Source organism: Pelophylax lessonae (genome assembly GCF_965119305.1).
Source record: "Pelophylax lessonae genome assembly, chromosome: 6".
NCBI lineage: Eukaryota > Metazoa > Chordata > Amphibia > Anura > Ranidae > Pelophylax > Pelophylax lessonae.
This window is the reverse complement of record NC_138773.1, coordinates 300,664,563-300,680,534: the sequence shown is the minus strand read 5'-3', so window position 1 is coordinate 300,680,534 and position 15,972 is coordinate 300,664,563. Positions and strand designations below refer to the sequence as shown.

The 15,972-nt window shown below is 42.1% G+C and overlaps 1 protein-coding gene across 2 annotated transcripts in view; it reads left to right on the top strand.

Annotated features, from left to right (window-relative positions):
• PTPRN (protein tyrosine phosphatase receptor type N) overlaps nt 1–15,972 on the top strand; it is a 178,062-nt gene that overhangs the window by 60,995 nt on the left and 101,095 nt on the right. For both annotated transcript variants that reach the window (XM_082262054.1, XM_082262053.1), the window contains 3 exons: nt 4,941–5,250; nt 8,852–9,040; nt 13,612–13,646. In XM_082262054.1, the coding sequence (XP_082118180.1) occupies nt 4,941–5,250; nt 8,852–9,040; nt 13,612–13,646 (534 nt within the window). The remainder of the gene's footprint in view (nt 1–4,940; nt 5,251–8,851; nt 9,041–13,611; nt 13,647–15,972) is intronic.

Here is a 15,972-nt window from a genome sequence, read left to right as displayed (position 1 = left end):
AAACAAGGCCACTTCTGGGGATCTAGGAATATTTGTGCCCTGTTGACCATATTGCCTATAATAAGTTGGGGATCTTGATGGATGCATTCAAATAATCCTAGTTGGCACTAAATAACATCGCAAGAGAGTTTTATAATTAGATTCTCTCAGGGCTGTGTTGATAGAGACTTTAGATAAATTTGGCAATATCCTGCCCTTCAGACAGATCGAAAGTCACTTTTATATCTTATTCCCCAAGTTCTCAAGGATGATAATCAGACAAGATCGAAAGTCGTTTTAATTCAGAACACCCTCCTGAGAGCAGATGCCCGGTGTTACCTTTGTTAAAGTGTATTTGTAGCCAAACCTTGAGGAGATCCACTCTCTCTATTCATCCTGGTGACTATTGTCATTGGGACAAAAAGGGATGAAGGATCCAAAATGTTTAGTTGTCACCAAAACAAGGTTGAGTTAAAACCATCCGACGGGCACATCTCTTTAAGTGAAAGGAAGTGAGTGAAAGTCCCCCTATAACCCTGCCCCACACTCCACTCTAGTCAACTGCCCCAGTTTAAAAATACAGTGCCGAAAGTATTCGCCCCCCTTAAACTTTGCGACCTTTTGCCACATTTCAGGCTTCAAACATAAAGATATAAAACTGTATTTTTTTGTGAAGAATCAACAAGTGGGACACAATCATGAAGTGGAACGAAATTTATTGGATTTTTCAAACTTTGTTAACAAATAATAAACTGAAAAATTGGGCATGCAAAATTATTCAGCCCCTTTACTTTCAGTGCAGCAAACTCTCTCCAGAAGTTCAGTGAGGATCTCTGAATGATCCAATGTTGACCTAAATGACTAATGATGATAAATAGAATCCACCTGTGTGTAATCAAGTCTCCGTATAAATGCACCTACACTGTGATAGTCTCAGAGGTCCGTTTAAAGCGCAGAGAGCATCATGAAGAACAAGGAACACACCAGGCAGGTCCGAGATACTGTTGTGGAGAAGTTTAAAGCCGGATTTGGATACAAAAAGATTTCCCAAGCTTTAAACATCCCAAGGAGCACTGTGCAAGCGATAATATTGAAATGGAAGGAGTATCAGACCACTGCAAATCTACGAAGACCTGGCCGTCCCTCTAAACTTTCAGCTCATACAAGGAGAAGACTGATCAGAGATGCAGCCAAGAGGCCCATGATCACTCTGGATGAACTGCAGAGATCTACAGCTGAGGTGGGAGACTCTGTCCATAGCACAACAATCAGTCGTATACTGAACAAATCTGGCCTTTATGGAAGAGTGGCAAGAAGAAAGCCATTTCTTAAAGATATCCATAAAAAGTATCGTTTTAAGTTTGTCACAAGCCACCTGGGAGACACCAAACATGTGGAAGAAGGTGCTCTGGTCAGATGAAACCAAAATCAAACTTTTTGGCAACAATGCAAAACGTTGTTTGGCGTAAAAGCAACACACAGCTCATCACCCTAAACACACCATCCCCACTGTCAAACATGGTGGTGGCAGCATCATGGTTTGGGCCTGCTTTTCTTCAGCAGGGACAGGGAAGATGGTTAAAATTGATGGGAAGATGGATGGAGCCAAATACAGGACCATTCTGGAAGAAAACCTGTCCTGGAGTCCGCAAAAATCCTGAGACTGGGATGGAGATTTGTCTTCCAACAAGACAATGATCCAAAACATAAAGCAAAATCTACAATGGAATGGTTCACAAATAAACATATCCAGGTATTAGAATGCCCAAGTCAAAGTCCAGACCTGAATCCAATCGAGAATCTGTGGAAAGAACTGAAAACTGCTTTTCACAAACGCTCTCCATCCAACCTCACTGAGCTCGAGCTGTTTTGCAAGGAGGAATGGGCAAAAAATTCAGTCTCTGAATCATCTATCATCTATCATGTGAAAAACTGATAGAGACATACCCCAAGTGACTTACAGCTGTAATCGCAGCAAAAGATGGCGCTGCAAAGTATTAACTTAAGGGGGCTGAATAATTTTGCACGCCCAATTTTTCAGTTTTTTATTTGTAAAAAAAGTTTGAAATATCCAATAAATTTCGTTCCACTTCATGATTGTGTCCCACTTGTTGTTGATTCTTCACAAAAAATTATTTGATATCTTTATGTTTGAAGCCTGAAATGTGGCAAAAGGTCGAAAAGTTCAAGGGGGCCGAATACTTTCGCAAGGCACTGTATATAAATTAAATGGACCAAATATTTACCTGAAGCAAAAAAACAAGCGGAGCGCCTCTAAGTGCAATACGTTTAATGGAAGTAAAACATACAACAGGTGGTAACTCACTAGATGTGGATGAAGTAAAGGCACAAAAACAAACGTCCTGGGGTCAGGCTGTCCATGTAGCTACTGCCGAGAGAAAGGATGTTGAGAGGATCTGATCCGGTAGATGAAGCAGCGGGGAGATGCCGGCTCTGTCTTCCCCGGGACCGGACTCTCAAGGCAGGCGGGGACTCAGCTTCAGCCGTAGGACGTAAGCACGGTCAGGGGTGCACACGACGCGTTTCAGAGCGTGCGCCAAGCTCGTGGAGAGCGTGCGCGCTCTTTTTTCAAGTGTAGATGCGGTGACCGCTGTGAGCCAACAGATTTGTACACACGCAATGTGTGAATGGGAGTGTGTACAGGCCAACCAACCAATGAAAAGGCATGGCGGCCATATTGGAGCACACAACCCATACATAATGGCAAATAATTAAATGGCCATACAATATACTGATAATATAAAAAGGGACCGTGGCAATATAAAAAATATGCAAAGAAATGTATAAAAAATATAAAAAATATATATATATATATCATTATATATGTACATATGCAGACCAAAGGACTTATGTGGTGTAATGTTTTATAATAAAAGATATATATAGAGGATGTGTTTTAAAATGTATCTAAAAGATATATAAGAATATATATGTGTATATATATTTTAGTAAAGGATTTAAAAATAAAAGAAATAGAAAGTAAAAACAATGTAGCTGAACAAGAGCTACATTGTTTTTACTTTCTATTTCTTTTATTTTTAAATCCTTTACTAAAATATATATATACACATATATATTCTTATATATCTTTTAGATACATTTTAAAACACATCCTCTATATATATCTTTTATTATAAAACATTACACCACATAAGTCCTTTGGTCTGCATATGTACATATATAATGATATATATATATATATTTTTTATATTTTTTATACATTTCTTTGCATATTTTTTATATTGCCACGGTCCCTTTTTATATTATCAGTATATTGTATGGCCATTTAATTATTTGCCATTATGTATGGGTTGTGTGCTCCAATATGGCCGCCATGCCTTTTCATTGGTTGGTTGGCCTGTGCACACTCCCATTCACACATTGCGTGTGTACAAATCTGTTGGCTCACAGCGGTCACCGCATCTACACTTGAAAAAAGAGCGCGCACGCTCTCCACGAGCTTGGCGCACGCTCTGAAACGCGTCGTGTGCACCCCTGACCGTGCTTACGTCCTACGGCTGAAGCTGAGTCCCCGCCTGCCTTGAGAGTCCGGTCCCGGGGAAGACAGAGCCGGCATCTCCCCGCTGCTTCATCTACCGGATCAGATCCTCTCAACATCCTTTCTCTGGGCAGTAGCTACATGGACAGCCTGACCCCAGGACGTTTGTTTTTGTGCCTTTACTTCATCCACATCTAGTGAGTTACCACCTGTTGTATGTTTTACTTCCATTAAACGTATTGCACTTAGAGGCGCTCCGCTTGTTTTTTTGCTTCATCCTTTTGACAGATTGACTTCCTGTGCAGCAGAGCTGGCCCTTCGTGCAGACCTTCATCTCATTTCCTCATTACATGGACTTCACCCCAGCCTATTGCTATATAGGTATCTGTGTTATATATTGTTTTCTGTTTTTATTCATTTCATGATTTTGCTTGCACACTAGCTGTTTCCCAGTGCTTCAGAGCGCCAGCTTCCTTGTTTATTTTTTCCAAATATTTACCTGATTCTTGGTTTTGTGATGTGTCGGGTCCAGTTCTGGACTGCAAAGTGATAGGGTTCTTTTTTTAGAGCCCAAGTCACTGCATGATGATGTAGACACCTCCTATTGCAGTGATGGTGAACCTTGGCACCCCAAATGTTTTGGAACTACATTTCCCATGATGCTCAACTACACTACAGAGTGCATGAGCATCATGGGAAATGTAGTTCCAAAACATCTGGAGTGCCAAGGTTCACCATCACTGTCCTATCCAACAGTGGGATCCTCACAGTATCCTGAAGACACCAGTGGCAGCGTCATGACCTCAGAATGAGGGGCAGCTAGAAGACTGGTCAGTGGCAGGCCCAGACTGAATCAATCAATTGCTAGTCTTCACTCCTAGTGTAGGAGCTGCTGGGGGAGGGGGCACATGATAGCAGACTGATGGGGAGTTAAACATTGTTTCAAAGTGTTTTGTGAATAGGTAGTAGGGATGGGGTAGTGTTCAAAATTTGAAGTGGGCTTTAACTATTCCCATCTCTTGAAATAAAAAAAATAAAAAGTTTGGGCTATAGGTACATTATACATTTGAAGAACTGGATTGTAAGGCTTTCATTATTCTGACTGTGTACTAGGCTTAAGGAGATCATTTGCCCTACACCCCAGATCCAATCCCCAGCCACAGTCCTCAGTCCAATAAGAGTGCCAATTATTGTTGTTGACCTTCTAAGCACATTCATTCCATCCAACTTCCTGAAAAATGCTGTTTATAATAGAAATTACCAGCCCTCATTTGGCTCATCGTTGGAACTGACATTAATGGGAAAGAATATAATGACATTGTAGCACAGCGTTAAATTGCCATATATTCTCCATTTATCTATTTCTTTGAATTTGTTTATGTAAATATCTCTCGTTGACCCACTTGTCATCATCTGAAACTTTCAATTTCTATCTATGTAGTTGGGCTATCAGGATCCCAACCATGTGAGAAACTCTCAACATTTCTTTGCTGCCACTCACTCCTGGCCCGAGGGCACTAGACATGTTGTCTATGGGAGGCTTCAAGGTGGACCAGAATCACCTTTACCTATACAGTGGCCCAGTGACACTCATCATGCCTGGGCAGAACTGAGAAGGAAGCTTCCCCGTGACAGTGTGGACAGCAGCTTGATAGATGACGTCCTTGACAGTTCAGAAAGGATTGAAAGGATGAGCCAGATGGGCGAAGGTGACCAGGACCGCCGACCAGAAGAAGGAAGGACATTAAAAGGTCTCTTTGCTTAGTTATTTGTTAGTTGCTGGAAGAGTGGGGCTATCTTGAGGGCAAGGTGGTGAAGGTGGTTTACTTAATGTTCAAAGCTATCAAGGCCCCAATGGAGACATATTATTTGTCAGTGTTTGTTGACTAGGAAGTATTGGGGTTTATAATGCTATGGTTGGTTTCTGTAGCGATGTACAGCAGTGTCCAAGATCCTAGGCTTTATCAGACATTTTCAAGCATAAAATGTACACTCTCTTTACATATATGCCCTTTTGAGATCCCTAAAATTGGCATGGATGCACACTCTGAAGCTACTATTATCTAAAAGAACTCCTGGTGACATTTACACATACAGTATAGACCAGGGATCCTCAAACTATGGCCCTCCAGCTGTTGCGGAACTACACACCCCATGAGGCATTGTAAAACTCCGACATTCACAGACATGACTAGGCATGATGGGAATTGTAGTTCCTGAACAACTGGAGGGCCATAGTTTGAAGACCCCTGGATCATAAATGCACATCCATACACAACTTGATAAACCTGAATTTGTATTTGGAAATATATTTACATTTCCAGCAAAGTCTAAGCTATATGAAGCATCATTTCAGGTCGGCAGGGCCGTTGCAAGGATTTTTGCTGCCCTAGGCAAAATAAAAATTGCCGCCCCTCATGCTCAGCCCACGACTGCAGGACCCTGTAGTGCCCCTCTCCCTCCCACCCTCCATCCCAAGTTGCTGAAGGGGTTAAAACCCCTGATTTACCTCGGCACTGGGTCAGGCTCCGCCTACTAAACGGCGGGGGAAATCAAATGCGCATGCGTGCCAATGGCCATGCACGCGCATTAGACCTCCTCATAGGAAAGCATTGTTCAATGCTTTCCTATGGGGATTTCGGCGACGCTGGATTTCCTTACATAGTGTGGCTTGCTGTAACGCTCAGGCGGCAAAGCATGAGGAGCGCCTCTCCAGCCGGCGGCTGGTCCATTACTGATTCCGGGTGCAGGATGCCTGCATCCCCTACTAGGTTGCGCTCCTAGGCGGCTGCCTAGGTCGCCTTACAGGTAGCGCCGGCCCTGCAGGTCGGTCTGCTGATCCACCTCTGCTAACAAACTGATAGGTGCCGGCCCAGTTTGTGGCTGCCTTCATAGGGAAAGGAAAAAATCTAGGGCGCACAACTTAAATCTCCTTTTATTGAAGATGCTTAACTAAAATCACATATCCACAAACAAATTAGAAGGCATAGTAAAAAAACAGCTAATGAATAAGCGCGATACGCGTTACCTATTTTCTACTAATGTCCTCTACTTAGTTTGTGCATATGTGATTTTAATTAGGCATCTCAAATAGAGGAAATTTTAGTCATGCCAGATTTTTTCCTTTCCCTATAAGATTTTGTTACATACTGTAGTTACATAGTGAGGTTGAAAAAATACATCAGTCCATCCAGTTCAACCTATGATGTGTGTGTGCATTTGTCGTTAACCGTACATTGTATACCCCTGTATGCTGTGGTCTTTAAGGTGCCCGTCTAATAGTTTTTAGAAACTATTGATGCTCCCTGCTGATACCACTGCTTGTGGAAGAGAATTCCACATCCTTACCGCTCTGACAGTAAAGAACCCCTTAAGCAGTTTAAGGTTAAACCGCTTTTCTTCTAATTATTCTAGTTGTTCTTTTATATCAGCCATTTGTGGCTTCAAGTAGAACTAAAGGCAAAACTTTTTTTTTTCATTTTGGATAGAGAGGGAGAGTTATAAACAATGTCAGTTTTTTTTTTGCTATCTTTTTTTTGCTATCTGTATCCCATTGATTTTCCACCACTTCGTGTCCCATAGCCAAAACAGGAAGTAATAAGAAATCCCTCCAAAGTGAGGGAATCCCTGGTTGTGACCAAAACTATCATCCCCAGTGGATGATTTCCCCTTTTCCTGTTTTGGGGACAACCCAACATTTGGGAATTCCTTTCGCCTTCACTCTTGGTTATGACGGTACACAGGATACGGGAGCACGAACAGCAATACAAATCTGGCAGGTGTTCTAATCCATCTCTACTTTATCCAAAACTAAAAAAAAATATAAATAAGTTTTGTCTTTAACTCTAGTTAATCACTTGCCGACTGCCGCACGACTATTTACGTCGGCAGTCAGCCCCTCACAGGCAGAGTGACGGGTCCGCCGGTCACACGCGCGGGGGGGGGGGTCCGTGACCACGAGGGAGCGGGAGCGCTCCTCCGGGAGTGCGCGCTCGCTCCCTTGAAAAAAAAAAAAACAACAGTACATCAAGTTCAACCTATGATGTGTATGTGCATTTGTCGTTAACCGTACATTGTATACCCCTGTATGTTGGTCACTCGGCGTTCGTCGCTGCAGAGGGAGAAAGGCAGGCGGCTACTGTAAACAAGCCGCCTGTCATTCTCCCCTGTGTAAGAACAGTGATCATACGGTTCTACTATGTAGGACCATTGATCACTGCTTCTACAGCTCAAGCCACAGCCAATCACAGTTAGAATCACGCCCCTAGGGACACACACAGCCCCTCCCTCTCAAATAAAGTTAACCCCTTCACTACCAGTGTATTTTTGCAGTAACAGTGCATATGTATAGCACTGATTACTGTAGAAATGTCACTGGTAACCCCAAAAGTGTCAAAACTATCAGTCAAGGGTCCGATCTGTCCGCCGCAATGTCGCAGTCCCGCAAAAAAAATCGCAGATCACCGCCATTACGCGTTAAAAAAAAACTTTCCCTTTGTTAGTAAACGCGATAACTTTTGCGCAAACCAATCAAAATACGCTTTTTGCGATTTTTTTTACCAAACATATGTACCATAAAACAAATTGGGCCGAAAATGTTAAAAAATTTTGATTTTTACATTTTTTTGGGGGGGAATTTCATATAAAAAAATGTGAAAAATATTGCTATTTTTGCAAAATTGACGCTCTTTTTTTGTTTATAGCGCATGATCAAAAAATCGCACAGGTGATCAAATACCACCAAAAGAAAGCTCTGTTTGTGGGGGAAAAAAGGACGTCAAATTCGTTTAGGTACAGCGTCGTACGACCGCGCAATTGTCCGTTAAAGTCACGCAGTGCCGAATCGCAAAATAGGCCCTGGTCAGGAAGGGGGTAAAATCTTCCGGGGCTTAAGTGGGAAGGGCCATCAGAGGCTATATGCAGTGTTGTTCAGTGGCAATACTGGGATGGAAGTTAATATTAGTAAAATGCTTGCCATTAGGACCGGACCTTCAATTCTGATGTTCTTCTGGAATGCTCACCTATATACCTATAAATGCTAATAATTACATCCTAATCATTGATTTTTTTACATAAACAGAATACATTTCTGAGGTTTAAATTACTGCATTCATTGCTTGGTCAGTAAAGTCGACCATGACATTTACCAAATCCCAGTATGTAAAAAGAGTTTAGTACATGGGATACATTTGAGACCCAACCTGCTAGATATCTTCATGAATAACCTACAAAATGTCTAAAGTGTAAATGCTATTCTTGTTTAAAAGGCTTCCATACAGTAAATTCAGTGACAGTTGCTCCTCCCTCCTTTGGACAGACAGATATACATAACGGTCCATTCATTTCTTTCAGGTCCTATGGGAAAGCAGGCCATGGCGGAGATGCAGTCTATTCAAGATATACAAAATTTGGGAGACGTGCAGAGTTTAGCGGGAGTGTTTGAGAAATATGGTGTAGACTTAAGACAGCTCAGCGAATCGCAACTGGAGCAGCTGACTGCTTTTCTTCAGTTAATCCAATCAGATGCTCTACAGAACCAAGGTACATAGTCATATGGCCATGTATTATTAGCAGAAATAAGGAGCGATCAGCCACCATGCATGTGCAGAAAATTTTTATGTACAAAAGACTATTGACATTATATACAAATATCCCATAAGAGGAGCTCACATTATTGTAATGATTTGCCTAAAATTTTCTTAACTAGTATTTCAGATTTAGTATTGTGATGTTTATTGCCATTTAGACCTAAACTTGCTATACAGGGGAAGGAAGGAGCGGGGTGTGGTTGTAACAGATTTGTAAAACCTTTAACATTTTGTAATTTCCTATTTTATTTTTTGGTATATTTATTGGTTGTTTTTAACCACTTGACCTCTGGAAGGTTCTACCCCATTCATGACCAGGACATTTTTTGCTATTCAGCACTGCGCTGTTTTAACTTGAGATTGCACGACCTTTCAACACTGTATGCAAATTAAATTTATATCATTTTTTTTTCACACAAATAGAGCTTTCTTTTGGTGGTATTTGATCACCAATGGGTTTTTACATGTTTGCTATATAATATATATATATATATATATATATATATATATATATATATATATATATATATATATATATATATATATATATATATAAAATATAAACAAAGTTTTGAAAAAAACATCAATATTTCCTACTTTCTGTTATAAAACATATCCAAAAAAATCTGATTTCTTCATACATTTAGGCCAAAATGTATTCTGCTACATGTCTCTTGAAAAAAACAAACTGCGTTTTTGGGGGCACCACTATTGGGGACACTAGTATAGTTCTGATCATGATGAAGATACTGATCCGTACAGATGCTATACTTGTAATGGGGGTGATCAGTGACTTTTAATTTGACTGTGATAGTCTGGCGGGCAATCTGGCACTAACTAACACTGGCTGGGAGGGACGCTAACTAACTGACACCGATGTCGCTAGTGACACTAATACAGTGATCAGTGATAATATTGCACACTCTGCTAATGGCACTGGCTGGAATGATGTTAACATCAAAGGGCAATCAAGAGGTTAATTGTGTACCTAAAAAGTGTAATCTAACAGATCTGTCTGCTTTTTCTCCCTGAAATCAGAGTTGAGAAGAAACAGACAGATCGTTTGTGCACAGAGTTCTGTGTGTTTGTCAACACAGAACTCTGTCCTGTGATTGGCCACAGCCGATCACCAGGGGTACAGTCATAATAATTGGCTGTACCCTGCTGAAAAACTCGTGCTGTGTCCAATCACGGCCTGGTCTAGGAGGGGGCACACATAAATGCGCCACCCAGCCAGGAAGTACACCGTTACGTATGGGTACGTTGCAGTGCCTGGCTGTGCCTCCCACTCACAGTTCATCTACTGTGACCGGGTCTGCAAAAGGATAATAAAAATGATGGTGTGATCACTACTACTATTACTCGCAAGGGATGACTTTAGCTATTGCAACTCATACGACTGCTGTGGGACCTGGGGCATAGGGAGCTTTTGGGTTTTGCAAAGGTTATGTAAAAATAACTAATTCGTGCTCTATTCATTGTACCCTTCCTATTGTAAGAAAATAAAAAATAAAACTGCGCAAAGGGGACTATTATTAGTTAGGCAGTATATGTCACTGCTAGGCCAGGTGCTGCAGATAAAATGTCACTAATGGACGAGCAAGTTCGGGGTCCCATCAAAATTTGTAATTCCTCCCACTGACCACCAATATAAGAGACATTCTTCCCACTGACCACCAATGTAAGAGATAGTCTTCCCACTGAACCCCAATATAAGGGACATTCTTCCCACTGACCGCCAATGTAAGGGCCATTCTTCCCACTGACCACCAATGTAAGGAGCATTCTTCCCACTGACCACCAATGTAAGGAACATTCCACAGTCCACAGGATAGGGGTATAAAGTCTTCATACTATATGCTGGCAGCCACAGACCTTTTGAGAGTTTGAGAGAGTTCTAGCACAGTGGTGGTTTCAGAGACTCGTAGGGGATGGAGAATGAGACACGGGGAAGCAGAAGGATGGCATTGGCTACTGCACACAAGTAGAGTCTTTTAACTTGGGGTTCACCCTGAAGACACCAGCCCTGGAACATGCCACTGAAGGACTGTAATTTATGGACTGCACCTTTACAGGTATACCGGGGCAGCTCTTAGTCTGTAGTTATAGTTACGGAATTAGAAATTAATAATGCTTTTATCTGTTGGACTGTGAGATGTCTAATTTGAACCTTTCTTAAAGTGTATGTAAATCCATCGCCAGGAATGTAACTGTCACATTGGTTGTGCTCTCAACCAAACTGTTAAACCATCCAATGGCTGGTGTCATAACTGATCACATGTCAGTTGAAGATCAAACAGAGGCCAAGATGGTGGCTTCCTTGGCTGAAAACAATAAAAGGGTTTACTTCCATTTTGAGTAAAGTACTGTATTGAAATGTTGTCCTTTGCCTGGTCTGAAGTTCCTAAAGAGGTGTATTTTAAGTAACCGGCACACACAAAGTTCACCTCTTTGGTCTTAACATATTGGGGTATGAAGACATCAGTGGGGAATGGAGTAATTTGAAGATACAAGTGGTTGCCAAGAGCAACGGAAGTGTAACCAGCAGCCTGTCGGTAGCATGTACCTGGTATTGGTGGAATGGCCTCAAGCAGTGAGGGAGATGTTGTTGGCACTCCTTCCGCCAGCGGTCTGTCTCCCAGAATAATCGGGGCAGATTGCACCACAGAGGTTCCCATCCTGTACAGAGGTACGGAAGTTTAAGAGTTAAGTTTAGTGCACGGCGGGGCCCACTACACTACTGGGGAGTAGTAGTAGAAATGCTGGACAGGTGGATGTGTACATCGGCTTAATGTCTCCCTCCGAAATGCAAGTCACGGTGAAGGTGTGCGTTGTCACTGGGCCTGAGAGTTAACTGGAGAACAGTTGCAATGCCAGTGTTCATGTTCTACGCTCATCTCTAAGAGTAGAGGCCCGCCTTAAGGTTGAGTATTCCCCTATGGCAACCTAAGCCTTGTCCTAGGGAATTAATGAAGACAACACAAAACAGAGGTACTACATGTGTGTAGTAGAGTGACCCTGTAACAAATTTCCCAACGTAGCCCAGAAGAACCCATCCTGGGTAGGCCTCTCAGGTGACCCTTGCTTGGCGCCCAACAAGGAGGGAACCACTCACCTACTACGAACACCCAGATACTCCAACCCCTTACAAGCTATTTCCCAATACAAGGCAAGACGAATGCATGATTATCACATCTTTATTGGTTGGGGTAGGCCTCTGAGGTGACCCTTGCTTGGCGCCCAACAAGGAGGAAAACATGGAGGACATAACTACAGTCACTCACCTACTACGAACACCCGTATCCCCAAACCCCTTACAATCTATTTCCCAATACAAGGCAAGACGAATGCATGATTATCACATCTTTATTGGTTGGGGTAGGCCTCTCAGGTGACCCTTGCTTGGCGCCCAACAAGGAGGGAAACATGGAGAACGTAACTACAACCACTCACCTACTACGAACACCCAGATACTCCAACCCCTTACAAGCTATTTCCCAATACAAGGCAAGACGAATGCATGATTATCACATCTTTATTGGTTGGGGTAGGCCTCTGAGGTGACCCTTGCTTGGCGCCCAACAAAGAGGAAAACATGGAGGACGTAACTACAACCACTCACCTACTACGAACACCTGTATCTCCCAACCCCTTACAAGCTATTTCCCAATACAAGGCAAGACGAATGCATGATTATCACATCTTTATTGGTTGGGGTAGGCCTCTGAGGTGACCCTTGCTTGGCGCCCAACAAGGAGGAAAACATGGAGGACATAACTACAGTCACTCACCTACTACGAACACCCGTATCCCCAAACCCCTTACAATCTATTTCCCAATACAAGGCAAGACGAATGCATGATTATCACATCTTTATTGGTTGGGGTAGGCCTCTGAGGTGACCCTTGCTTGGCGCCAACAAGGAGGAAAACATAGAGGACGTAACTACAACCACTAAGTTACTACGAACACCCGTATCCCCCAACCCCTTACAAGCTATTTCCCAATAAAAGGCAAGACGAATGCATGATTATCACATCTTTATTGGTTGGAAATGCAAAAGGAATTCTTGTTGGTATACAGTAAAGATGAATCGAATACCAGGGGCCATTTGTTACTGTCTTTAGGCCATCTACCCCCATGTTCGTGCCGTCTGCCCACTTACATGCAGGAAGATTGTAAGCCATGAATGGGGGTTCAGTTTCTGTGGGGGCATGCTGTCCTCTTACTTTGTATTCTGTATCTAATTGACCTAATGGGGGGAGATTTACTAAAACTGGAGAGTGCAAAATCTGGTGCAGCTCAGAACCAATCAGCTTCCAGGTTTTATTGTCAAAGCCTAATTGAACAAGCTGAAGTTAGAAGTTGATTGGCTACAATGCACAACTGCACTAGATTCTGAATGCTCCGCTTTTAGTAAATCTCCCCTTTGTCTTTTAATTATACAGAGGCTTATGGGGGGCATTGGATAAATATTTATGTAAAAAAAGAGAACTGCTTTAATTGGTATATTATCTTTTGCAGGGACAAAGAACGTGGATAAAAGCCCACCGAAAAGAGTGAGTAACATTTTATAGCACAGAAAAAATGATTTTATTGTTTGTAATTGTGTGTGTTTTTACCATATGCTGAGTAATTTATTGCCAAATGTCGCTAATTTCTGGAGACACCCCCTTATTTTTGCACATTGTTAAACTTTTCAGTAAAATATTTTTCAAATGCTTGTTTTTACCATTTGAGTTGTCCATTTATAATATGTGGATTTTCACTGGTCTCTCTATAAAGAAACACAGGCGTTGTGCATCCGGAGCTGGGCCATAGTCAGAGGGTGGCCTTATTATTAACCAGTTCTGGACCGGAAGGATTTGCCCCCTTAATGACCAGGCCATTTTTTGCGATTCAGCACTGCGTTAATTTAACCGACAATTGCGCGGTCGTGCGACACTGTACCTAAATAAAATTGATGTCCTTTTTTTTCCCACAAATAGACCTTTCTTTTGGTGGTATTTTATCACCTCTACGATTTTTATTTTTTTGTTTTGCACTATAAACAAAAAAAGAGCAACAATTCTGAAAAAAAGAAAACAAAAAAAGAGCAACAATTCTGAAAAAAAAAAACAATAATTTTCACTTTCTGCTATATAACATTCCCAAAAAAAAATGTAAAAATCTAAATTTTTTAACATTAAAGGCCAATTTTTTGTTTTCTGCTACATATTTTTGGTAAAAAAAAAATCGCAATAAGCGTATTTTGATTGGTTTGTGCAAATGTTATTGCGTTTTCTAACTACGGGAAAGATTTATGTCATTTTTATTGTTTTGTTTACTAGTAATGGCGGCGATCTGCAGTGTTTTGCGGGACTGCGACATTGTGGCGGACAGATCGGACCCCTAACTGACATTTTTGACCAGTGACATTACTACAGTAATCAGTGCTAAAAATATGCACTGTTACTGTACTAATGACACTGGCAGGGAAGGGGTTAACACTGCGGGTGATCAAGGGGTTAAATGTGAGCCTAGGGGAGTGATTCTAACTGTATGGGGGTGTGGCTTGTGAAATGATCACAGAGACCTGTGATCCTCTATAGCAGGATCACAGGCGCAACAGTCAGTTGTGTTTACAACAGCTGACCGTTCTTCTCTCTCAGCGGGGAACAATCGCGGGTGTCAGGCGGCAATCTGAGCCACCTGCCCCGTGAATCATTCCCCTGTGAGCGCGCTCGCCCCCTAGCTGCAGGCGCGCGACCAACGTAGACCTACATCAGTTTGTGTAGGAGGGCCAGCCTGACGCAGTAAATCTGCGGTGGGCGGTCCGGAAGCGGTTAAATAAGAGTTACAAAAAAAAAACATAGGGTTCTATTTTTTTTTTTTTTACAAATAACAATTTTTATTGAACGGTTTTACAGTTTTTTGAGAACAAAGAATTTATAGGGCTCTAATTATATAAAAAAACAAAATAATTGTTAGAAAATTGTGATAAACATTCGCCCATACTTGACAAATTCTTTCCATATTCTTAAATTATATGTAAACCCTCACCTTGTAAATCAACCCATTCAGTTTAAAATAAAAATGAAAGGCAAAATATTGGTGTATAGATACAAAAAAACATTATAAATACCTTTTTTTCCCCTTTTTTAAGGAATCACATACCCTCTGTTCTCAGCTGCATAAGGAGCTCAGAGTGATGAGGGAGGAGAAACAGCAGTACACTGGTTTTCCCAATGAATGGCTGTGCAGCGGGGGCGTGTCAGCAGAAGTCTGATCATTGCAGGAGGACAGGCTGAGTTCCCAGCACAGCTAGAGAACTAACTACTGGTCAGTTTGTAGTTGGAAAGCAGAGGGATTGGCAGGAACACCAGGGATTTCACACAAAGGAAGCAATACAAAGAGGACGGGATACTTTTTCATACAAGTACATGGTACAGCAGCCACATATCAGGAATATGAAATCCTGGGTTTACATATTCTTTAAAGGGATTGTAAAGTCTCAAGGTTTTTCACCTTAATGTGTTCTATGCATTAGAGTGAAAAAACTTTATTGTTGCAGCGGCCCCCAGAGCCCCCCTTTTTATTACCCATTTCAGTGATGTGCATGAGCCCAGCAGCTCCAGCCCCTGTCTCTGTCCCCATTGAATAGACTGATAGCAACAGGAGCCATTGGCTCCTGCTGCTGTCAATCAAGTCCAGTGACACGGGAGCAGGGGGCGGGGCCGAATCCCGCTGTCTGTGTCAATAGAAGCAGCAGCGCTCCCGCACAGATGCCTCCATGGAAAGCGTTTCTCTGTGGGGGCACCCAATGAAGGAGAGGAGCCTGGAGCGCCGATGGAGCACCCCAGAAGAGGAGGTTCGGGGCTGCTCTGTGAAAAACCCTTGCAGGTA